Source organism: Pocillopora verrucosa, chromosome 4 (assembly GCF_036669915.1).
Source record: "Pocillopora verrucosa isolate sample1 chromosome 4, ASM3666991v2, whole genome shotgun sequence".
NCBI classification, from domain to species: domain Eukaryota; kingdom Metazoa; phylum Cnidaria; class Anthozoa; order Scleractinia; family Pocilloporidae; genus Pocillopora; species Pocillopora verrucosa.
In genome coordinates, this window is record NC_089315.1 from 8365025 (window position 1) to 8379989 (window position 14965).

The 14965-nt window shown below is 37.2% G+C and overlaps 1 protein-coding gene and 1 long non-coding RNA gene across 3 annotated transcripts in view; one reads left to right on the plus strand and one right to left on the minus strand.

Annotated features, from left to right (window-relative positions):
* Positions 1-1366: 1366 nt before the first annotated feature.
* On the minus strand, positions 1367-13697 carry LOC131785630 (uncharacterized). The gene is made up of 2 exons (XR_009340310.2): positions 13503-13697; positions 1367-1613 (listed from the first exon to the last, which is right to left on the minus strand). It is a non-coding gene; the product is annotated as an uncharacterized lncRNA (long non-coding RNA).
* LOC131785629 (voltage-dependent calcium channel type A subunit alpha-1) overlaps positions 6448-14965 on the plus strand; it is a 38107-nt gene continuing 29589 nt past the window's right edge. For both annotated transcript variants that reach the window (XM_059102547.2, XM_066165621.1), the window contains exons 1-4: positions 6448-6790; positions 7063-7167; positions 7300-7439; positions 12480-12583. In XM_059102547.2, coding sequence (XP_058958530.2) covers positions 6587-6790; positions 7063-7167; positions 7300-7439; positions 12480-12583 — 553 coding nt within the window. In that variant the 5' untranslated portion in view covers positions 6448-6586. The remainder of the gene's footprint in view (positions 6791-7062; positions 7168-7299; positions 7440-12479; positions 12584-14965) is intronic.

Below are 14965 nucleotides of genomic sequence, written 5' to 3' on the forward strand. Positions count from 1 at the left end.
TTACAATTTGGAATAGGCTGTACGTCTCTATGCAAATCAATCATGGATGATAAATGGACATATCTACCCGTAATATTTACGTCTTTGACATCTTAGAGTCCTTTGGAAGTGCTCAATTATTAGTTTAATTTTGGAAGCTTATTTTGGGTAAGTGTGTTGAATAATTTAGCTAAAAGAACGGAAACGACGGTAAATTATTCATGAAATTTTTATTAACTTCCCGTCTTGAAACCTGGATTTTGATGACAAAGAAGCAGTCCTTCGTTTTTAACGAATAGATCCTGTGGAAACATGGAGGTCTCCTGGACGAGATCGACAATAAGGCAATTGCTCAGTAGTTTCCACGTGATAGAAGTTTAATTGCAATGAGAAAATTCGCATTGGCCCACGTTGGCGGCGTACGAAGGGAGGGAAAGAATGCGATAACGATCTCAATTTGCGCTCGCTGTAACTTCTGTTTCTTCTGCCTTGTTTACCTCACTCCACGCGCTAGATTCAACCAAACGTCATGGCAATGCTAGTTACGCGACCTCTTCATTTTGGAAACGAATTTACTTCTGACGGCGTATCACAGTTGTGATATTAACCGGTTCTGTATGGGCGTGGATAATAGAAAGGTTGAGGCTTATCTCGTACCCAGATCCTACCGCGCAACTGTAACTTAAATCGCCGATAGAAGGAATTGCTCGCTCTCACTTATTGCCTAGTTCTTCGAAGTTAGCACTACAACCCCAGCCCAGCTTCTCAACTAGCTACAATATAGAGAGAACTGGAATGATTCACATGATTGCATGTCCTCAATTCAAAAGCTAAACCAGATCGATTCTTCGTGCGAAGTTTTAAACAAGGCAAAACAAATCACGGCACTGGTCTCAATACTTTAACTAAAGCTCGCTTCAAAGTATTAATTATTACTAAACCCATCTCCATAGATGCCAACCTATGTTGCAACTACAGCAAACTCGCGCAAGTTCAAGGTTCAAATGCTGTCAAAGTCAATACATGAATATGAGTGCGAACATTACTTTAGCAGCAGTGAAATAAGGCCTGAAAAAATTCAGGCCAGTACAGCATTTGAACCCATGATCTCTGCCTATGATCTCATATGTTCACAGTCATTTACTCATCACTTCACGGGTTTATTACGAACCAAATAAATGCACAGCTATCAGTTGGCTTGTTAGCGCAGTTGGTAGAACACTGCACCGTTATTGCAGAAGTCACGGGTTCAAAAATGCGAAGATCGTTCGCGCATTCATTATTTAATCCGCAGTTCACATGCCTGATTTTCATATATTCACGGTTACTTAAAAGAATTAAGTTAAAAAACTATTGTAAAAATGCATCGAGTCATACCAAAAAAAGATAGTAACGAGAATTTTATTGTATAACATCTTTAATGAAACAGTTTGCAAAATACGAATTCCTTCCTAAGTGACCACCCCCCTCCACTACATGTCCTACAAGAATGATCGACCGATTCCCATCAGCTTGTTGCAAAGACCCTGATCCATTTCATTCGTTCCTGCCGTGGATAAAGAAAGATTGTGTTTTTTTCCGTGAGGAAAATATCTGGCTGAGGGAGGTAAACGGCTTGTAGAGCTGGTAATAACCTAATGGAAACAAACAGTCGAAACGTTATCATCACAAATAGCGTACGCAGAGTACGAACAAGTTATTTGAAATTGCGCTGTTAGGGCGATAACTCGAGGGCAAGAAGTAAAAGACTTAGTTTAGATCTAATAGGCCCGAGGAGATATGCATTACATTGTTCGCCTTCGTGCACGTCACCTACGTACCTTTAGCGTACTTTCCGAAAAGAGAGCTTGATCGTAAGCAGGAGGGAATAGAATGCCCCGACTGCTGGATTACTAAAACACAGAGAGAAAAAGTAATCGGAGCTTTGAACACTACGTTGGGTTGTTTAATACCCGATTAATAATGATTCTTCGTTAGCTTCATACAACTGAGCATTTAAAACGATACCAGAGGCAATTTTACTTCTTCTGCCATGTGCCGTGGTTCATTCACATTGGCTGACTGATCTGAACACAGATGCTAATCAACGAGTAATTTTAACTCTGCTATAATTACTCACTGAACAAGGCCAGTCGTGGCTCTATTAAATTCAAATTAAAATAGATCTATTCGAAGCTGCACAAACGTGGAAGGCAAACGGAGTAATGACAGGAAAATAACTAAACATCAAGGAACGAACGTAAACTTATAGAATAACTGAGAAAAAGAAAAGAAAAGAAAAAAACACTGAGATGAGATCACGAAATTTATTTTCCGCATTACTGTTATTTTCCTTAAAAAATCCCTCTGTTATTAACAATGGACCTTTGTCAGACCTTGAAAAATGGCTAACGTCAGAGGCATTAGAGGCGACAATACGCAAAAAATATTCAATTGTTAATAACTAGGCAACTACATTTAGCACCGCTTACAATTCCAGACAGGTACGCCTCATATTGGTCTCCTTTTCGTCTCTCTTGTCACAATTCCAAAACAAATTAAAACAATTATCTTAAGCGGGTTGATTGCTGGCACAAGGAGAGGAAAAGAAGAGAATAGATATGGTATTATATGCATAATGACTCAAAACACCTGCTGAAACATAATAATGAATATCTGGCGTGCGCTGACAATTTTTACCAACAAGGCGCCAATGAACACTTATCCGGAGCCGTAAAAGATGTAAAAATTGTTAAAAACGATAGCTATTTTTCAAGAGAGCAAAATGACTGACGACAAAGACATCTGCCATCATGGCGCCCTGAGCCTCTAAACCAGGGCTTCTTCGATTGCCTGGTTTGACACTCGCTCAAGAACAATCTTGAAATCGACTCTCAAATTCTCTTGAAGACGCTTAATACCTCAGGGTTTTAACCAGCTAATGAAGTAAAATTAAAAATGCAAACTATCGAAGGAAGAAAAATTAAAGTTGAGGATAATTTCTTGGGCAAAAGGTACCTGAAGTAAGGGGGGCTTTTATATTCGCGCGGAACCAAACTTTCTTCTCGTTTCACCAAATATGATTGAATTTTGCGCGAGTCAGAAAGGTACGAAGAAGCGCATTTTATTTTCATTTTCATTTAAATCCACCTGAAAAGAAAGAAATACGCCGCAATGCTGATCACTCTAAAAATTCCTTTGTTGAAACCACCAGAAAGAATCACGGATCCAGTTTAAAGGAAACAAATTCTACATTCAACAAGATAACATCTGATACAGAATTCTAACAAAGGTCAAACGAATAGATTTACCGTATCAGGCTACAGTGATACCTGTATTAAGCGAATTTCACACTAAGCGGACAAAAACGAAGTTTCTACTCCTACCTTTTCATACTTACGGTAAAACAAACCAACACCCAAAAAACACCTTCAACGAGTAGACATGAACCCTAAAATTGAGACGTTCTTTGACGCAAAACCCGTTCTGAGCGGAAACTTCAAGAAGTTTCCAAACAACTCCTTTCACATAAAAGAAAAAAAAACATAACAGAGACGATACAAACAGGAAAAAAGCTCAAAACATTTGATTTAATAGATAGACAACCACGTATACGGTTTAAGCTTGTTATTGTTGGGTAATTTTCCCAGAAAAACTCACAAGTTCACCCACAATTTCCATAAGGTCAGGATCCAGCAAACTGTAGAGAACAGCGGAAAAAAAAAACAAACCTATCAGCTGGGAGTGTTATCCTGACCAAACATTAAATTCTCTTGACTATAATAGAGCGAAACACAGACAAGCTAAAATGGAGAATAGACAACTGAATCGTGGGAGCTAACGGTACACTAATAGGAGGCATACTGAAATTATGCCGGTGAATTGGAACTTAAAACTCCATTGCTGGAACATACAGAGGTTTTCCATACAATTATATATTTCAAGTTCCTTTTATCACTAGAAAATCAAATTCATGAGTACGGTACACGCTTGCTTTCCGTCCACAAAAAATAGGATTCTGTCATAATAATAAGATTGCGTTCCTCTGATACGAGAGATGTGAAAATGACCGCAATCAAAAGTGTTACCCACAAAACAAGAAAATAGAATTAAATACAGTTCCAGACCGCAAGAATGCACTAGAACATTTCCAATTAGTCCTTCTGTCAAACCACTCTTTGAGTTTCAAATACCATGACTACATCGTTTCCAGAAATTTCAAAATCAAATCCAAAGTGATCTTGCTAATTGGAGTTAAATTTTCCCTGAGGGAATTTAGAGCTAAAGTTTTCAATGATTTCTTTTAGTGACTTGTTCATTTAATTTTGTTTTGATTACAGTTTGAGGTTATGTACTCTCAGGTGGGGAAAATACGAGAGACTGGCGATGGTAAAAAGAAAAACAAAGTCGTGAAATGCATTGTCATGGCTAAGCTCTAAGATGAAACCAATTCCCGTTTGTTACGGGAACCATCTCCGTGTTACAGCCAATTTCTTTCACAATCTATTTATCAAAATATCAAAATATTAAAATAAAAAAAAAACACGCCACAGAGAACTATTATAAAAGCAATTTACAGCACATTCAGAGTGAGAGGTCAAAGAAATAAATATATATTTTCCCCTATTGGCTGAAGCGCATCAAACATTTCACTTGCAGCGAAGAATATGAGTTAACAGCTCACGAAATAAATAGCGCAGCGAGTAAAAAGTTAAATAAATGCGTCCATCAAATAACAAATAATTGTTGAAATACCAATTCAAGCTGCGTAATGAAATCGAGAGGAGAATAAAGGCCATCAAAAGTATCTAGTCTAATTTAAACTTGGCAGTATGACACTCACGAAGCAACGAGAACACGATGTCATGGCAGAGAGCGTTCGCTTCATCAAAAATCAGCCTAGCGACAATCTATTTTTGTTATACTCAGCGGTTACCATGAATCTATTTCTTGCGCGTCGCGTTTTTGATAAACGCTCATTGTTTCCAGTTCGGATTGAATAATGATGCCGAGAAGACAGCGTTTGTAATTGAGTATCCGGTTCCCATTCTCGATAAGACTCACCCGCGAAGAGCGTTCGGAAGTGAAGGCGCAAGTTAACCATAAGAATTTCGCTTGTAAGTTAGTAGAATAACAGCTGTCAAGATGCGTATTCATAATTCATATCGGTTAAATTAAAGTAAGACAGGAGAGAGATGAATTAAACAGAGACATCCTAATGCAGAGTTGTCACTTCAATTATGACCGGACGTAGATCCTTGGACTCAAAAAAAAAAAAAAGAGGGCGCATCGACAGAAAAATTGCCTAATTCTCCAAACACGTAGAACTGCCTCGAGGATTCCCAAAGTAATTCGATTAAAACAACCAAGCCTTATCATGTTGTGAAAGCATAAATATTGCACGACTTGGAGAGACGCTTCACTCAGTTAAGTCGAACAAAATATATCAGTGCGGCGATGGAAATCCTCGTCGCTAAACAATCTTGTTTCTTTTTCTACGATTCTCGGTACAGTTTTGATCAGGCCAGGCTCCGCGGAAGAATTTTTGATCAGTTTTGCCGTAGTAAAATTTAGCGCTGGCGTGAAGTTCTCGCCGCATCACCTGCTTGCCGAGTATAATGAGGAGGAATTAAGAATCAAGGAACTTGTTGATGTTTTTTTTTTAAGTCAATATGAGTAGCATATCTTTCTCCTATCCTACTCCAGCCTTAACTAGAATACCTTAAGTTACTAAGCACCAGCATCGAACAAAAAACACGAGCATCGGCAGGAATCACTCTGGGTTGAAATAGGAATACTGTATCACTAGGGGAATATCTTTCAAGAGAAAAATATTCAATATGTATCATTGAAAAATTGTTGAAGAAAGGTACTTATAAATCGAACAGTAGTATTTGTTTTTCCGTATTTTGCAACAGTATCCACAAAGAGAAAAAAAAAAACTTTCAAGAGCGAGGCAAGCGAATGATCCTTGAGGAGTTTTAAAAACGTTTAAAAGAATCGTTGATGTGTATATCCCTGATGATAAACAAACTCCTCTTAAACGCAATGTACTTAACACTTATAGTTTGATGCCGATGGGCTGAAAATGTGACCAGAATAAAAATATAAAAGAAAAGAAAAAGGGTACGTGTAGATTTGTTGAAATTCCACCCACTGTAACAAGCACGGGACGTCATTTTATGCGGGGTTGCCCATTCTCCTGGAAACAGTATTTATAATGCATACAAAAGATTATTTCATCAAAGGAAGTCTAACAGACCGAAACAAAAGGACTCTTTTCGTGGCTGCTGCTACGAAACATGGTACTTGGCAGAGATTTGGAAACTTGTAGCAGGTGTGTTCGAGTTGGATTTGCAATGAGAGCTTTTTTTTTTTCACACCCAAACCAGTACCAGTAAAGTCACGTGACCTGCCTGAGTCGGCCTCATTTGATAGGCCACTTGATTATAGACTCGGCTTCTAATTAGCATATGGTGTCAAGGCAAGAAGGAAACCCAAAAGCCCGTGTATGATTGAGTCGCTTCAAGGCGGCTAGTAATTCAATGGCTAGGAACGATTTTTCGTGTCGCGCGAGCGCATCAAAACAGTCATGAATGACGCTTGAAAACAGCCTAAATCAAGAAAAATGGCAGATAATCGAAGGCCGTCCTCAGTGCCGTCAGAGGACTTCTACAAAACGCGTATGGCCAACTCGGCGAACGCTTCGCGTAAGTCTTCGATGCAAGCTGGTACTGAAGCGACGAATATCGTATGTGCAAACCGATCACTCTTTATCTTCTCAAAGGACAATATCATTCGAAAAGTTTGCCGCACGATCGTCGAGAGCAAAGTATCCTTTGATGCGTGAAAGCGTTCTTTGTACAAAATCTTTTCTAGGCCTTGGCGTTGTCTGTTAGTTTGTTGTCGTCTATTGCACGAGAGGAGCGTGCGTGTTGGCTGTGGCCCTGTCAATGTCTAGTGTTGTGAAATTTTCTTGAAATTTTTCCTGGACAATTTTCACTGAGTTGGTGGTATAGCTCCGTGTGAATTGATTTTTTTATGTTCATTTTAGCTTTTCTGTGAGTTTATGTTCGTATCATATATTCCTTAACTGAAGACAAGCCTTTTGAATATTTCATTTTATTGACCATCTTTGTCAATTGCATCCTCCTCGCCGCTAACACTCCACTGCCGAAGGAAGACAAGTCCGATCTTGACAGAAAACTAGTAAGTTCGCATCTTTACCGATATCTTCTCTAAATAACAGCAGAACTCAGAACTGTTCGCCGCTGCTGCTCTTGTCGTACGAAAGTTATTCAGTCATTCTCTCACTTTATTATTTTTCCTGTTCTTCCCTAGGAACAAGCCGAAATATATTTATTGGCAATATTTTGCCTAGAAGCTCTATTAAAAGTTATAGCTCTTGGGTTTATATTACACACTGACTCGTATCTACGGAACGGATGGAATATCTTGGATTTTGTCGTCGTTGTAACAGGGTATGTCATGATGATGTATACAAGGGTAAACGTGTTTATACCTATGCTGAATAATGCTGGGATTTTTTTATTCAGCCATGTATGTAGATGCAATTTTCACTCGTGAATTTCAATATTTAAACAAGCTTTTGCTGCTGTACTGTAAATCTGTGGTGAGAAGATAGTCGTCTATTTTTTAGTAAAGAAGTTTCCAGCCCGCAATATATCAGGTTTCGCGGAAAGAGTGAGCTTGAAATATACACTGTGGGTTAACGGAAGCGAAATTCGCATCGGCATATTTCAACTTGACGACTGAACGTGGACCAGAACAATTCTAGGAACTATACACACGAAAACTAAACATGCTAAGCGGATCGTTACTTTATACACTTCATACCGATTGGTTGCGCTTAAAGTTACACTAAACTAGGCGATTGAACTCGGACAACTTGCGCGAGTTGGCGAAACGTAAAATGGTCGAATTTTAACTGAACAGAATACTCGCTCAAGCGAATCACACTAACAAAAGCAGCCCCCAGTTTGGTCACGCTAGCGGTCCTGTCTATTTCAGACGACCTCATGGCAACACTGTTGTAAAAAGTTGCTTCTATTCTTTTTAGCTTTGATTGTCTGCGTCAGACAACTTTTACAGGAGGAAATTGTGTTTCCATTAGGCGATTATCGTTTCGCCGCTCGTCCTAGCGGGTAATAGATTTCGATATTTCAATACTTCACGCGATCTTAAATCCTGCTAAAATGTATCTACGATTAAAAGCGGAATTTCTTTAATTGCCCTATTCGCTATTATCCTCGACAGATCCCTTTTTTACTGCTGGATTTCAAATGACACGGACTAACGCTGGCATTCCGCAGCGCAACAATTCCTCCACGCCAAAACTCATCGCCGTTAAATTATTTAGCGTCGCTAGAGTAAATAGTCATGTTATAAAAAGTCAAAACACAAGTGCTAGCACATCCATTACACGAAGAACCGGCTATTTGCTCAAAATCGAAATAAATTGTTAAATCACGTATTAAAACGCTCTGTACACAACTCCGACCCGGTGCAGGTATTGAGTAGACCCTCAATTAAACAGCAATATCAAATAAAGCAAGGAATAACTCTACGCGGGATTTGAAAATAAAATTCAAATCAGAAAGTATCGAAGAGCTAAGCTCACAGTTGTCATCTCGTGCGAGAAGATAGCGCGCAGTTTTCACAAAGTTTTCCGTGCACTGCAGTCAAATTATCACCAAATATCATTTCAACCCGGAATTTCTCGTTAACAGATACAATGACTTAAGCTTAACATGACATAACTCCTCGCCTACGCATTCAACATGACTCATACGAGAATAATTTTCGACAAGTGAAATTTCCCACGTAGTATCTATGGTAACAAAGGTCGTCGCAGAAAAGAAAGACAAGAAAATGAGAGGGAGATGTTGAGTACAAATAACCGGATAGTTTTGAAAACTTTTGCGGAGTAAATAAAGCGTCGGATAAAGCGCAATTGAAATTAGAAAATTAAGACTTTGGTCAGAATCTCGCTCTAAATGGAACTACTTCCTCTATATATTTTTACTAGTAGGTTAAGCTGGCAGTCAAACGTGAAATTTTAATTGAAGCTTCCTTTCAAAAGCCAAGAGACAAACTGATATTTCCGTTTCCTGCGGCCAAAGACTTCATGTTTCTCTGTTCTCTCATTCCCAAACCAATTGTTTGCAGAACGGGTAATAAATTATTCAAAGCTGCGGGGAACTTGCCAGGGACGCAGTTTCGGCACTACACCTGTCAAAATCTCCTTGGGTTACCCCGAAAAATTGCCACTTTATCGCCAAACTACGCCTTTCTCGGGTAATTCACTAAACGAGACTGAGAAGCGAATGCAAATAAAAACTATGTTTTACAAACATTATGGCAGAAGGTCGACTGTTTCTATATTTACATAACAAAACTATTTTACGCGGAGATATGTCACATCGACTTAATAAGACCCTTCACAAAGACGCGTACTTTTCTTAGTTTGCATTTGCATGCTAATAATTGAGGTTACAGAAAAGACAATAAACAAATAACTGCTAGTTTTCCGTCTTAAGGAAAATGCCAACATCTCCGAAGTTGTAATTGTTTCGGCGAATAATGAAGGCTTACGAATCAAAGTAATTTAACTTTTCCCTCGATTGAAACATTCTAAATAATCGTTTCAAGAAAGATGATTCTATCACCTAAAATATCTGTGTTACAGTGTTCAAGGTCTTGAACAAGTTTTTGTTTGTTAAACTTACTTGAAAGGTGAAAGAAACACGATAACATACTGCAATTTGCTTAAACAAGTGTTGTCTGTTATTTTCACAAGCGAAAGTAAGGTGTTTGTGGTAATGATGATCGCTCATGCAAGGAAATGAAACATTCATACATGCAAATCATGCCATCATTTTTTTTTCTTGGCTCTGCTGAAGAATGCGAGTTCACATCTCAATCCAGTTCTACACTTGATACAAGATAAGAAAACATCTCTGATGTGATGAGGGAAATATTGGACATTTCTTTTCACAAAGACAAATGCTGATATAAATTGGAAATCTGTGTTTTCTTTCCTCAAAAAAAAGTTTCCGCTCGGTGCCAAAGCTTGCTTAGACAAACAATCAGCCAAATTGTAAAATTCAACCTACCATCAAATTGAGAGCAAGAAACAAATAAGATCCATAAATTTTCTTCCTGCACTCTTGTGAAAGCAAGTGAAAACCTATATTTTTAATTTCAGGTTGTTATAGCAACTTCCAGTTAAGTTGGTAATTCACCAGCAATAGTTTTAACAGCCATAATTTTTTTTAAACATCATCAACAAATATGCAATAATCATGAAGAATGTCTCATAAAGTTGCTAAATGCAGTTTTGGTCTTTGAATATTGTGAGTGAAAGAAAATTGTTACACAAGGTTCCCCGCAACAGTCCACTTTTTTTTTTAGAAGGACTATCAAGGCCGACACTTAACAATTGGTTTTAAGCTGAGCGATAAATTAGCAGTAAATTCAAAATGAGCCATCAAAAAATAGTTATTGACAGTCTCTGACAATATATCAATTTGATCACAATACATGTGTTGCAATTAAAATCCTTTTACATGCTAGATAGAGGATGGCAATAAGAAAAGGAGAGAAAAAAAAGGAAAAATCACATGGAAAGCTGCTAAATGAACTGTTCTGCAGCATTATAGTAATAATGACACATCTTATTATCACCACACATTTTGTACTGAAGGCAAGCAAGCATTTTGTAATAGGGGCTGCAGCATTTTGTTACAACAGTTAGTCTACACAATTTGTAACAACATCTTGATGTGAACCAACATAATGACCACACTCCAGTTGGCTGGTTAGCTCAGTTTGTAGAGCACCGCACCTGTACTGCAAAGGTCATGGGTTCAAATCCCCTACAGGCCTGAATTGTTTCATTATTGTGAACATCACTTTCATTCATTTCTTAAACCACAGTTCACATGATTTTCTATTTTATGATTTTCATATATAGTGTATTATAGTGACTGATTTAGAATTTTTCTTTAAAAAAACTTAGAATATTTGCTTACTTTTTAAGCCTTTAACTCCCAAGATCTGATTGTTTATTATCTCCTCTTGTTGCTACACAATTCCTTGTAATTTAGATACGAGAATTTGGTGTAAGGTCAAGATAAAAACTTCTTCCTGATAAGTTTTAGTATTCTTGTCAACTGTTGGCTAGAAATGTATGGATATCATAGGGATAAGTTACATGTTAGTCACTTCTGGGATTTTAAGGGTTAAGGTAGATAAGCAGTAGTCCAATAGTCAGTACACTGAACTCTGGGTCCAGAGATCTAGGTTCAAGACCTTGCTGGGGCAATGTGTTGGAGTAACTGTCCAGAAAGCCTGATGAAATGCTGGGGGATAACCTTGCAATGGACTAACATCCCATCCTGGGGGGAGTTGTAATACTCCTAATTGTTTCACGCTGAGGGAACTGGGATAGGCTCCGGCTGGGTAGACTACTAGGCTAGAGTACAAAATCAAATTAACAAGACAATAAATAGCTCTTCGACGACTGTTGGAGGCAATCAGTCTTTGGCTCTTTGTACTGATTTTTCCTTAAACAATTTCTTCTGTTAAGTGACCACTTTGGGGCTGTCTTAAGATTTTGCTCAGTCACTAACACCAGTTATTGTGATTGTGAAAATATGAAAATCATAACTGCAGTTTAAGAAATGAATATGAAAGCGATCTTCGCAGTACTGAATACTGCTTAAGCAGTAGTGTGTAAATAAGGCTTGAAAAGAAGGTCTTATTTTCACCATATGAAATCATTAACAGTCACATGTAAAATTGCTTCATTATACCTTACAAAGAGAGGGGTTTGCCAGTTACAGATTGGTGGATGTGATCTATAAAAGACACAAGTGACTGATTGCAGATACAATAAGTTCAAACTATGTACAGGCAACATGTAGAGAATGTTTGACAAAGAGATAATCTGTAATTAAATTCACTAGGAAATGTGCAGCTTCAGAGAAAGACTTGAAAATTTTCTCTAAATTCCTAGCAATTATCTTGAAACCATTAGCTCCAAAGATGTGATAGATAATTCTCTTCTCTAGCTCCTAAACATTTCCCAGTAAATCAATTACAATAATTTGGTTCTAGATCAAGATAAAAACTTCTACTTGGTAAGTGTTAGTATTCTCGTTACATGTTTCCTGGATATGGTATGGATATTATAAGGAGATATAACATGTTTATCACTTCTTGGAGGTAAAAGCTTCAAGGAAATTATAGTGCTTTGAGCCAACAACGGTTTTTTAAGTGATTCCTATGAGGAAGCAAGAGTTCCTATGATTCAAAACATGTTTTTAAATAAAACTAGTCACATAGCTTTTCTACTGTGTAATTTTGAGAAAATGATCAGTCACCTAGTTAGTTAAAGCAAGTTAGAATGGCTAATGTAACATCATTCATCAGTGCCTCTAACTCAGATTGCTTTGCACTGTATATTATAACTTTATTCATTTGATTTCTATTTTCAGCCTTTTGAGCTTGCCACAACTAAGAGTCTTCGAAGCTGGAATGCTGAAGGCCCTGAGAGCTGCCAGAGTGCTGCGGCCACTGAAACTTGTATCAGGCATTCCAAGTAAGTCTAACACAGATTTGTGCCCAAAATTATTATTATTACCAAATTTCTCTTATCTTCCTATGGTAGTAAATCAACTCTGAGCTGCATTAGTTCTGTTAATTTTACATTTACTGATGATTCTAGAAGAATCTGTTGGTCACGCAACTTATACCAATTAGCAAATTAAAATAAATTTTCAGCTGAAACATATATCTTGAAAGTTTAAGAAATTTCTAAAGCTGAAATTTTCGGTAAATTTTATTCAAAAGTTTGCAGTAAACTAACTAATGACGAGAAAATTCAGGACGGCTATTTCTGAGTTACTCTTTGTTTAACACTAATTTTCGGTTGAGATATTTCACTGGTAAACAGTAAAACGACAACTAAAAACCATTATTAAACTGTGACTCAACCATGTTTTATCCAAGCAATGGCGGGCTAGAAAATATCTCCCCCTTTCACCCGACTTTTATTTTTTTTTTCAGTAAAAATTCCCGAGAATAGAACTGTCCAAGCGATGAGTTAGCCAATTTGCCGGTCACGTCCATTTAAAATCGCTTCTGTATGGCCTATGTTATTATCAATACCTTCTTATTTAGTATCTCTTTCGCCTTTTGACCTTTAAGTTATTTTCATACACGAATAACTTAAAAACTGATTACTATCCCGAAAATGTTTAAAATTTCAGTTCCAATATGGCTTTCAAAGATAACAGTCTAACTGCATTAGCGCACCTTCCATGTATGCACAAGCGTGACAGGGAAATTTTGTTGAATCATATGTGCAAAAGCTATGAATTAAGGTTAAATAGATAAACATATGCCTTTTATTGATTTAAATTGAAGCAGACAAGATGGCATATTCACCAAAATTGCTTTTAACGGCTAGAAATGAACAACACATTACCCAAAACAAAAAGTACAACAGAAGTACTTACCACGGTTATTCGCAGCGGGATATTAAATCTCTTTTCGAGTTTTTACCAAGCTTTTCCAATTCCATTGAAGCAAAATTGAATTCATAGTGTCGACATTCCTTGTTCGATGCCTTGGATCGAGAAATAAATGGCGAAAATATCGACGCAAAGTCCTATAAAACCTCCCACAGTGTGATGGCATGCAAGCGATGCAAGCATCATTTTAAAGAAACGCGAAAGACCCTGGGGCTGATCAGAAACAGCACTTGTACAGCGGAGATTCACATCGCACTAACATGGCTACCAAACTTTCACTGAAAATGTAACGATTGTATACATTGCTTGAAATTTTTTGGGGTATTTTTTTAAAACGTTGCAATATGTGGGAGATGAATACACAGTTCTTTTTATCTGCTGTTATGGACTTTCGGTTGTTCGACTTTACAATAGACAATTCAATAAGTTGTTGTGAGTGTATACCCTATGACAGGTTAGTACTGATTTTTCCAAAGGTGATTTTTTTTAGTTATGCTGTTTTTCTGTTTAGTTGTTTTTCTAAAATTTTGTTTTAACTTGTTCACAAGCGAACATTGACGTACAAAAGATTTACACCGGAAAAAAACATACTTTGTGTGAATATCGGAAAGTACCAGACAGAATTGGAAACTGTTGCAGCCATTTATTATTTGGTAGAATTCTTCGAAGGATCTTTTTAAATCAAGCTGTTTGAGAAAAGGGAATGACTCTGTTTGTTTTGTGACTGAGAATTTTTCAGCTTTCAAAAAATTATTGAACACTGTACTGTTTCATTTTCAACAGGATGTATCAATATTTCTACCAAAAGTAAATTGCTCACAGCTTTGAGTAGAAGTGTATTAAACTAACACTTATTGTAACAGAACAAAAGGCAGGAAAAACATTCATGGATATCAAGCTTGTAAAGAAACAGTCATTCAGTCGTGAGGGAGGGTAAAAGGGGGTCCTACTCACATCTCATACACATCAAAAAGTAAAAATGACGCCACAAAAAATCGGATAAAAAAATTTTACGGTTCATGTATCACAAAAGCAAAAAAATTTATAGTTCATGAGGTTTTTAATTTCATATTTTTACAGATCATGAAAATCAAAAACACTTAATTCCACATCACACAAAAATCCCTTTCATCCTCTATTTTTAAATATTTTATTTGGCTTTATATTAGAAGCACAAATGATAAGTTCCAAAATTTAGATACCCAACAGCTGACACTGATGTAATTATAGTTAAACCTCCATCCTTAACCTAAAGCTATTTCACAAGGGACTAGGAAAGTGTGCTCTTCCAATAAGAGAGGTTTACTAATGAGAGGTTAAAATGTAAACTTTCTATATAGTAAGGACTGCAGCTTCCCAGAATTTTACCCAGATTTTGTAGGAGATGGGGTGCCCTAACATTTAATATGCTAGGCTTAAGTCACAGAGGTATAAAATGCAAAACCTGG